Below are 11,490 nucleotides of genomic sequence, written 5' to 3'. Positions count from 1 at the left end.
TTTAGTCTAAATTGTAAGTCCTAGCAACAACAAAAATTCTTAAAAAAATAAAAATATTTTAATAAAATATAATTTTAAATAATTTTTAGATAAAAAATGGTAAAAAAAATTCATATACAGTTAATATGTTTATATTTTGATTTATTTCAATTCAAATTTGAAATAAAATATATATATGAATCGTAAAAGAAATGCAATTTCTTTTATCGATTTTGAATACAACAAGTTCATATTTCAATTTTTATTTTTTGTATTACAATGAAGCCTAACGAAGTGATTATAAAAGAAAATTCTAACATGTTATATTTCTCGATGGTTCATAATAATTTCACGCTTGAAAAAGAGGATTAGTTTAATTGCCTATCTAATTAAAAAATATAAATGGGTTAATAAAAAATTATAATTATCTTGAAACAAGCATTCATTGAATTAAGGTAAAGAAAAGTAAAGTGTTCAAAGGCATTAATTGTTAAAATTAACTATTAAACCCTGTTAACATCAAATGTTTGATTTTAGAACTGTACTAATAACATGACATACGTAATATTTTGGTTCAACTTAAATTATTTAAATACATTTGTAATTTCTATGTTTATATAACTTTTTAAGTCATAGTTTTTTTATTAAAAATAATTTATTCTTATATTTTTTTTTGAATTTTTGTTTTTATTTCAATCTCCAATAATAATATTGTCTCATAAAAATTTATCATACGACAACATTTCAAATAATTGTATCATCAATCACAGTAATTATAAACAAAAAAAAAAGTAGTAAGCATATATATATAATTAATATTTAAGACAATTTGATCGAATCAATATACAGTATGTATCATACTCAAAGCAAATTATAAAAGCAATTCCTCTCATAGTTTCGAACTTTCAATGATTTTATTTTCAAAATTTAAACTCTAAAAATCACTTGCCATCTTTTTATTTGGACTTATCTAGTGATTACAGTAGACTAGACTAATAACAAAACATAGGTTGACTAATAATTTCAGTGATAGACTAATAATAATAATAATAGCAAAGATAATAACAAAGTGGTTGTAATAGTTAATAAGAACATTAATTATAGTAAAAATAATAATAATGACGATTGTTGATTGGTAACAACAATATAATTAACTAATAAATAATTGTATAGTCTTAAGTTTTAAAAGAATTCATTATAATTTTGAAGAATCATTTGGTTTTACAAAAATAATTTTTTAATTTTAATTATAAAACTACTATCGTTTTGTATTTTCTACATTAAAAGACTGTACAGTAAATAATAAAATCTTTATTTTGATTATTTATAATCATTCATCCTTCATATTTTCAAGTGACATTTCCTTTTTAAATGATATATTCGATTTCACTTATATTTTAATGACAATGAATATATGAGATTATTATTGGTAGGTAAAAAGAGAGGATTTAAATTCCTTTTTATGCTGTATATACCTTTTTCCTCGAACAGTTCACCCACTAGTCTAAATTATAATATTCACGAGCCCGTCTATTCAAAAACTCCTCTGTAATGTGAAAAAACCCCTCACTCTTAACATTTTCAACTCTGTAATTTTAATTATCTTACATGTTAAAGAGTTCAATAATGGGCTTAACTCAACATGTCACTTTAAAGTGTTATTACCTTTCTAAACTAGGCACTAAATCTTTGTTAAACCCTCGTTGATCCATTCTATTTTAATATATTTATATTTAATTATGTGTTTAAGCTATGTAAATATGATATTTTATTTTGGTCATTCATAATTTTTAGTTAATTTTGTTCTTTATGATTTTAAAGAAGTGGTCTCGTCATTATTTAATGATAAGCCATGTTAACAACTATTATAAGGTATTATGTGATGTATTATGTTAAAATATGTATTGAGTTATTAGTAAATAATGATAAAAGTAAAATTTTTCAAATTAAAAGAAAATTATATATATATATATATATATATATATATATATATATGTGTGTGTGTGTGTGTGTGTTATTTCTTTTTTAAGTGAAAACACTAGTATGAGAATGACAACCGTACAAATCAACTATTGGATTATATTTAAATGATTAAGATTAAAAAGAATGAACATGATTGTTTTAAGTGATCATGTAGTCATTAATAAATTTTTAATGTTACCTTTTTCTTCGCACCCCTGCAAGACTCAATCTTACTTGATTTAATTAACTCTTTGAAATTGATCATCGGTTCTGTATTTCATTTACATTTTGCCCTTCAATCATTTTGTACTAATAACAAAAGCACCTAAACCAAGTCTCTTGTTTTGTAATTATAATGAGTTATGATTAAGTCATCTTAAAAAAAAATTCTAAAAAAATGTAAAACAACTACTAATTAATTAGAGGGGTTTTTTTTTTCATATGGCAAAATCGATTTGCCTGTTCCATCATTTACTTAATTTGCATTCATTATTGAGAGATTAATGACTCACTTTATTTACACTTTTATTTGAATCTTTAGTGTATGTTTGCAAATATATTAAAAAGTAGGTAACTGTAAATTTAATATAAAGTTACAACTCAGTAAAATTAAAGTAAATTTGATTTTAAATAAAACTAAACATGTTATCTTTGAAGACTTTGCCTTTCAAGGCTTCGGAAAGCCACGACGAAGAAGAAGGCTGAGGCTGATGGGTTTATAATCTTCAGGAAGGACTGAAATTTTAATCTTTGATTATATTTTGTTTAGGGACTAAATAATCAGTTTTTAAATAAATAAAATGATTTTAATAAAATAATTAGTGACTACAAAATTAGTTGCTCCATGCCGTTTTCTTTTTTCATTTTAATATTAAATTATTATTTAGCAACTGGACTTTTGGTCTTTCATTTTAGGTTAATAACTGATATTTTGATCACTAATTTTACTGCGATTAAAAATGTTGTCTCTAAACAAAATAAAGAAACAATAATTAACGACTAAAAAAGCCAATCACGACATGTCAATTTAAAAATTTTATTTTATATGTTGTTTTATTATTTAGCAACTGAATTGTTGGTCTCTAATCTCAGTTTAGCTATTGAATTTTGGGTCACTAATTTTGTTAAAACAATTAGATACTATTATAGACTAAAGTGTTTTTTTTTTTTTTACCGAAATAGAAATTGATTTTATTTTAGCTAAAAAATATTTAAATTTGATCTCTAATTTGTTAATTTTTTATAGTAAAAATTGCTTATAATTACTCCAACTTCAAATAATAGAAGAAATTCAAACTAAAAACACTGTTAATTATAAAATAAAAGGAGTATGTAATATGTCTTAGAAATAACTTGTAAAAATATTTTAAAGAATCATGACATTTAATTATTTTCAAGCCCTGCAATTTTTTTTTGTGTTCTTTTAGAAGAAAATAAGTAAAAAATGAAGATTTATGTGATATAACAATTTATTTAAGAGATTTTATATGATAACATGAGAGTTTATAAATACTTTAAAATATTTTTGTTGAGCACTAAACATAACTGATGAGATTGAAGGAAAAAATAATATGAATTATTCTTAATTCTTCACGAGTGAACAAAATGTGGAATTGAGTAAACTTTGTTACCCTCTCGAAAAATGATTGATAAAGAAAACAACTTTATTATGTTATATTTTTTCAATTATTTGACAATAATGATATCTGTATATTTTTTTTTTGTTTTGTTTTTGTAGTTATATTATGAAAAATTACTCATATAAGTTATTTTCTTTTTAATTTCTATTGAGTTCATTTTATACATGGAATTATAATTGATATTCAGAATTATAATTTCAATTTCAATTCATTGAGAATTATAATTTTATGTTTTGCGTATTCAAATAAGTAAAATACAGAGTTAAAATTTTAAGTTAAAATAATATTTTATAGAATCATATAAGATCTAAATTTTAAAAAAATAATTTAATTTTGTATTAAAATTTTATTTAATAACTTTTTTAAAATAATATTTTAATTAAAAATACAAAATAATTATTAAAGATGATAACTTATTTTTTTTTAAATTATGACATAGTAAATTTATTTATTTGTTTAATTTATTATTAAAATTTAATATTATGTTATGAATTATCTTTCTCATAAATTAGATAAAAATATACAAATTTTCATAAATATAATTTAATTTTCAAAATTAAAAATATAAATTAAATATAAGTATTTTAGATAACTCATTTTAAGACCATGAATTAAAATAAATAGAAACATTATAATAGAGATTTTTTACGCTTACCTGATAAGTAAGACGTAATTGATTATAATAATTTTTATCAGTTCTATATATAATTTTTTTAAAAATATTATTTTTATTATATGTTTATCACTCTATTGCATATAACACTAGTTTTATTTTTTTATTTTTATTGTATTTCTAATAGTTTTTGAATTAATTTCTAATATTTACTCCAACATCTAACAATTCAATAAAAATATTAAATAATTTATTATACAATTAATATAAATAATATAATTTGTTGCAAATGAAAAAAGTGCATAATATCAATACAATATAATTTGCAATAAATGCAAAATAACAATACAACATAGTAACGTAAACATATTAAACACGTAACAAATATGAAAAAAAAAGAAAAAAACAAAGAAGAAGACGTAAAAGACGAATACGAAACAAGTGTAAAAAAAAATAAGAAGAATAAAAAATAACAAAAGAATAGGAAGAATAAGAGAAATAGAGAAAAACAACTTTTATTTATAATCAATGTAAAATAAAGAAAAAAATAGAGAAAAATAAAAGAAGTAATATTAATAATCAAAGTATAAGTGGAGTTAAAAGAGAAAGATAATACAAAGAACATAATAAGAGGAAGAAAAATACATAAGTGAAAGAGATAACAAATGAAGAGAGAGAAGGAGAAAATACTTGAAAAATAACAAGAATCACACAGACAAGGAAGAAGTTAGAGTGAAAATGTAATTATGAATTATGATATTAGAATTCAAATTCCTAAGATATAGGTTATGAATTGAAGTGGGTTAAATTTAGTTGTTATAAAAAAATTTATGAAATTAGTCTACATAATTATAATCTTAATTTCAAATAGACATTCAAACATTATAATTAAAATTTTGAAACCTAATTTCAATTTTGATGAATTATTATTTCTGACTTTCTCTCACTGCCTTTGATCCGTCTTGTTAATTTTTTTGTTTATCAACTTTGATGTTTGTTCATTTCTAACTCACAAGATTAAATTAAAAAAAACTTTTAATACCCATTAATAATATTTTTCAGAAAAGGTTTCAAAGTTTAAAGTTTGACCTAAATTGAGACTTTAAATTTAAAGTTAAAACTATTTAATAACTTTATATTTTTCAAATTTAAACGTCATTTTTAAATGGAAACTTATTGAATAATACGTTTCTAAGGTTATGTTCGGATATCTAATAGCATGGAGAATATAATATAATTATGATTTGATTCTTTAAATATATTATAATGAAATAAAATTTTACTTTTGTTTAATTACATTAACCCCTACTTGGATAAGAGTTTCCATGAAATGGAATATGTGTAAAAATTTAATTACATTTTATTTTGTGCTATCACTTTTCAGTAATCTAAATATAATTTTAGTCTTAGAATTCAAAATAATGAAAAAAAAAACTAAAATTAAACAAAACTCTGGTATTGCTTTAATATTTTTTTAGATTTTTTTTATTGAAATGACACTTTATAATTTAAAAAATTTTAAAACCTAATTATATTTTAAAGATAAATTAGTCCAAATCCTACTTAAGTGCTCCACATTTGTCTCTAAATGCCTCAACTTTATCTTTTATAAAGTCATCTTTTTGCTTTCACAAATCGTCTTCATTTTAGACGTCATTTCAAAAAAGTTTTTATTTCACAAATAAATCATTAAATAACATAATTCAAATTTCTTATTGTTTCTTCTCTTTTTACTTACACATAATGCTACTTAAATTAACATGTTAAGCTGATAAAATTTTCAATATGCTACAATTGGTATATTTACTATAATATTTAATTATTACAATTAATAACTTGTAAATTTTTTTATTACTAATTCAATGATGCCAATTATAATTATAAAATATTTGGTAGACTATAGCTTGAGCGAAAAACAAAAAAACTAATGAACATATTAAACTGATGTAATATAATAAAAAACAAACATTAAATAGGTATTAACATGGTTGTAATATTTATAAATAATAATTATTTATGGTTTATAAAAACTTTTAATCATCACTTAAAGTAGAGTTGATAAAATGAGTGGATGTATCTTGTTTAATAAAATGTAAGTTGTGAACTTTAAATTTTGAAATTAAAATTTACTTAATTAAATTTAATGCAAGTTAAGTCTAAAAAAATTAGACTCTCACTAAGTTTAAACATTATTCTTGAGTTCGATTTGAATTATATATTTTTTATTTAGCCTGATGTCTGCAATAAGCCGGTCTTAATAAACTAAGAGCATGTTTAATTTTAAAACAGTTTTTTATTTTTAAAAATAAAATATAATACAACTTTGTATTATATTTTATTTTAAAAATATAAACTTGTTTTTTTTAAATCAAATATGTAATAAATAACTCATTTTTATCAACTTCAATCTAAAAACACACACTAAAAAAAATTTAATTATAATATTTAATATTATTAAAATACTACTCTATTGATTTTTTAATAATTAAAAAAATTAATAATGTTTTTTATAAAATAGTTTATAGTTGCCATTAATAAAGGAAGTTAATAGAACTTTAAATTAGAATTAAAAAAAATAACAATAAAGTTATGTTTAATGATATAAATTAAAATAGAGTTATTGTATTATAATATTTTAAAAAAATATAAAAATTAATTTATTTTAACAAATTTTACTAATTTATATAAATTAATAAAAATGTCCTATAAAAAAAATAAAATTTACAACTTTTAACAAAAATATTTTTTATTGTGTATAAATATTTATTATATAAACTTAATCACTTCTTAAAAAAACTAATAATTAAGTAATCCCACACTGACGGAACATGGAAGCTAGTCCAGTATCCACCAAAATTGTGCAATGTCAAACTTCAAGGGCCCCACTCTCTCTTCACGCGTGCTCTAATCCAACGGTCGTAATCACACCCGCGATAAACGGAGGTGCATTTCCAAGAACCATGCTCATCCCATCCAACGGCTCACATCTCTCTCTCTCTCTCTCTCCTTCAAATCTTCAAACTAATGCTCCCAAACGCATCATTCATAGCTAAAATTCTGTGTCTTCATCACCGTCCTTCTCCCAGTCCTCTTCAATTTCCTTTCCCTCCTTCATAAAACTTAGGTATTTTCTTCACTCTAATCTTTTCCCCTAATTTCCATTTTAAAGTCTTCAATTTTGCGAGAACACTGTTTTTGTGCTTGTTTCGTGGTACTGCGGCTCCACTTTTAAGATCTAATCTTGAAGTGTCTTTCTCTTTTGAATAAAATATAATATGTATAAACATATGCTGAATTTTTCTTTACTGGTAGCTAGGGTTTTCTTTCTTAAATTGATTCGCTGATTTGGTGGGGTGTCAAGTTTTGATGCAAAGTTTGGAACTTTACTATGTAGTTGGCTGCGAAAACTCATTTTAGTTAATGACTGTCAAAGTTAAACGGTGGATTTTGTGCTTAAGATTCGATTTTGGATTTTTATGAGGATAATCTGAACTGTGATAATAACTTTCCTTTTTCGTTTCTTAACTTGTTTTCTTATTTTAATTTCTTGGAGCTGGATTAGGGTGAGTTGTTCTTCACTTCTCGTGTCTCTGTGATGGATGGTTGTTTTTGAGTATCAATTGATGCCTTACTTCTACATTTTCAGGGCAGATTTTCGGGTTTGTCTTTTCTGATAATCTGGAGTCAAGCTAAGTCAAGATGCCGTGGGTTTCCTTGTTTGTGAATCACAAGAGGAATTGTGTTCGCTTAATGGTGTTTTTTCGTGTGATTCTGTAATTTAATTACCTCGGGTGAAGAATTTTGTCCTGTCAAGGTGCTTCTATATTTTGTAGAAATATATTTGTAGAGATATTCATGTCATATATTTTGAATTCTAATGTAAATTTAACTGCAATGCATTCTGTGACATTTTAATGCCTATTGCTTGCTGTAGAAAGAAAAAAAGGGTGGAGTCAGTACAATTTTTTGATTGATGGATAGCATCTAATGGCTCCAATGACATCCAAAATAGCTGCTATAGTTTCATACTTTATGAACATTTTATGGAATCTTATGTCTTACGCTTTCTATTTTGTACACTTTTTTTACATTACCTCTGACGTTATATTGTTTCTTTCTGCTGTAGGCAAAGTCCCATTAGATTGTAAAGGAGCTCTTCTCATTAGTGATTTTTCCTCTTTCATTACCAAAGCTGTTGGGAGGATTGAGAATGTACTTTGTGATAACAATAAGGAGATACCAAGCTGTGAAGGAAGTTGGGCACATTAAAATGAGTGTTGGAGTCACTGCATATAATCAATTGATGCTAGTTTGCCAGGTAAATGTTCTTTTTCCCCTCTTCAGGATTGCCATGGAGAAGGATATGGGATTTGAACAATAGATGGCATTTTGTGTCCTTCCTCTGACTTTTGCCTGGAAGACACTAAAATTTGTGCAATTTCACGTCATAAGAATATTGCAAAATAGGATATGTTTTTTTTCAGTTTCTAAGAATATCAAAGGCTGAGTACTGTTGTCATGGCTGATAGCTTTACAAAGAACATGCATTGAAGGCTAATGAATAATGATGATGGTGACTTTTTGAAAAATACGTACTTTTTGAAGGGGGTGGAAGTTTTCTCCGACTGTATAAATTGTGTCTTGTAGATTTGTCAGTATTGAATACCATCACATTCACTAATTATCATTGTAAATGCAAAATCATTTTTTGTTTTTCCACTTTATTATTACTACTGTTTATACCACACCATTTTCTTTTGCAGGCTGAGTATTTTCGTCAGTTGCTTAAACCTGTTACGTAGTCTAGCATTGAGGGACGTTGGTTTAGGGAGAGATTGCCTTATTTTGTACTTCATTAGAAAGCTGCTGAAGAGATGATGTTTTAATTTGAAAAAGTTGCCACAACTTGTTAGGTGGAAATTGGAATCACCTTAGCACCTGCTGTTTAGTTTTTGCATTCCTTTAGGAACCTCCTTCCAGCTTTAGTACAGAATAATTGCCAGTTGCAAAGGCCGAATCATCATTGCTTGCTTGAAGGTCAGTCAGAGTGAACAGTTAATATAATGCAGACTCGTGAATATTTTCTCCCGGAAAAGATGGTACTTCCTTTGGCAGATGAAACCATTGATACTCATATGCATGCCCCACTTGCTTCTGCCTTTGATGCAGTTTTACCTCCTGGTGTGAGGCAGATAACACCCTTTGAAAGATTTAAATTGCAACCCTCTGAGGCTTGCCCTAAGAATTTCATTATCTTTGATCAAGCAGAGCAACGGAGCAGGATTATGTTCAATCCTGCAATGACCTACAAATTTAACAGTCCTGGCTTAAATTTTCATGCTGCTTGTTCTCAAGAATTCCAAAAGAATAGAGTTAGTCAAATGGAAAGAGAATTGTCAACTCCTTTTGAAGAAGATTCTAATGACATTGATGCATTGTTGAGCTTAGGAGTGGATGATCTAGAAGATTTCGATGAGGAAGAAGTCAGCACAGCAAGGACTCATGAAAATTATGAAAGTATATCTGATACTTGCTCCAGTTATTGCTCAAAATCAAGCAAGAGATTGTCATCATCTTCTGTACAGAAACCTTCTGGGACCAGGGTGTATTGTCATAATGAAGGGAAACACCAGGAGATGAAAAGGATGGTGAGGATATTGAGAAGGATTGTGCCTGGTGGAGGTAACCAAATGGATGCTGTTGCTGTTTTAGACGAAGCTGTTAAGTACCTCAAGTCTCTCAAAGTTGAGGTGGAACAATTCGGAGTTGGACCATGAAAATGTAAGTTGGACTTCATATGCTTCTGCAACAGTGACCATTTCCCCAACTATGTTTGTTACTCTATGAATGAGCACCCCTTCTAGCTTAGCTCACCTTCCTTGTTCCCTTCTATGAGAAGAGGCCTTGCTAAATAATAAATTATGACTGGCATTTATTTTACTTATTCAGGTTATGTAAGAAAATACAATCATAATTGTTGCACCGTAGGTTGTGTTTGATAGTGTTGCTGGTTTATTTCTTTTATCCCATTAACTCAAATTTTTATTATGCATGTTGATGTTATGTTATGAATGTACCATAAATTTATATGGCTGATAATTCCCCTGCTTCATACTTGTTCTCTGAATGCTTCTCGTAAGGTCACATTTGAAGTTTTGTGCGATGCTGTTGTGCTCCACTATTTTATTTTTGCATTTGATTTTATTTAGCGGGTCCACTCAATTTGAAGGATATTTCTTGCGATTGTTGACTTTATCCAGTGTTTCTGGTGGCCTTGAACACAATTCCATGCGAAAGGCATTTCTAGAAAGAGAGCAGATTTTTTGTTGACACTTTATGTAACATGGCTTGTCTAAATTTCTGTTGCCTTTGATTTTCCCTATATTTGTTGTGATCATCTATCTTTGAGTAAAAGTAAGTTTCAAGCAACACACATGATTATCATGCATGCATTGAATGTGCGTTTTCTTCCACTCGGCCCCAATTAATTTTGCAGTGTTAGTGGCGCACCACTGAACCCTTTTTCAGTGGGCCTTCAAACTTTTACTTTTATGCCGTTTTGTGCACTATGGTGATTCAAAACCCATCCAACAACCTAGCCGTTGGCGCTCTGAAATTCTGAACTTCATACAAGTACATTATATTTCAATTTGCTAACTATTATTCTGTAAGTAATGATTAAAAGTTTAATGAATATTTTTTATTAGAAGTTATAATAAAAATACACTGATAATATTAAATGTTACATTTCTAAATAAAATTTTTAATTTTAACCATCACTTTTGGAGCAATGTTTAACAAAATAGTTTATATTTTCATGATTTATTCCCCTTGATGCTTGAAATAATTATGGATTCTGAATCTGTTCCAACCTAAATCAAGTTTGAATAAAACGAACCATATTTGGTTATTGTTTGTTGATTCTAGCTTTACATGTAAATCATGGATTTGATTATGCATCCAATCGTAAGCTTAATATTATATACACTAACTTACAACTGGGAGTCAAGCAGAAAGAGTGAAGCATACTTTGTTTAGGAACTGTAAACACCGCGACATATTTCACAGGTTCGTACTTCGCCTAGCAGTCACTATATTTTCAAATGAACTGTCACGTCTACTTGTAACTTTTTTCTTTGTTTTTTTAACCAACACTTCTACTAACTAGATAGTCAAGTCAAACGATGACTTTTTCGTTGGGCCATAGTTATATTTAACCTCGGGTAGCATTATGTAGGTGTAGCGACCAATCTCAAAAGTGCTTGAGGTGATACAGCATATTGCAGGATGCTGCTA

General features: G+C 26.4%; 1 protein-coding gene across 3 annotated transcripts; it reads left to right on the top strand.

The window, feature by feature from the left end:
• Nucleotides 1-7,197: 7,197 nt before the first annotated feature.
• On the top strand, nt 7,198-10,299 carry LOC113858135 (transcription factor bHLH144). 3 transcript variants are annotated; one of them, XM_027490621.1, is made up of 4 exons: nt 7,198-7,318; nt 7,841-8,008; nt 8,321-8,512; nt 8,958-10,299. In XM_027490621.1, the coding sequence occupies exon 4, from the start codon at nt 9,258-9,260 to the stop codon at nt 9,969-9,971; it is 714 nt and encodes a 237-aa protein (XP_027346422.1). In that variant the 5' UTR covers nt 7,198-7,318; nt 7,841-8,008; nt 8,321-8,512; nt 8,958-9,257; the 3' UTR covers nt 9,972-10,299. The 3 variants fall into 3 exon arrangements, with proteins under 3 accessions (XP_027346422.1, XP_027346420.1, XP_027346423.1); XM_027490619.1 differs by having other exon boundaries at nt 7,841-7,985; nt 8,958-10,283; XM_027490622.1 differs by lacking the exon at nt 7,841-8,008 and having other exon boundaries at nt 7,236-7,318; nt 8,958-10,283.
• Nucleotides 10,300-11,490: the final 1,191 nt, after the last annotated feature.

The sequence above is a fragment of the Abrus precatorius genome, unplaced genomic scaffold (assembly GCF_003935025.1).
Source record: "Abrus precatorius isolate BTA unplaced genomic scaffold, Abrus_2018 Scaffold2, whole genome shotgun sequence".
Classification (NCBI taxonomy): domain Eukaryota; kingdom Viridiplantae; phylum Streptophyta; class Magnoliopsida; order Fabales; family Fabaceae; genus Abrus; species Abrus precatorius.
Note: the sequence above shows the minus strand (reverse complement) of the source record. Positions and strands in the feature narration are given on the sequence as shown.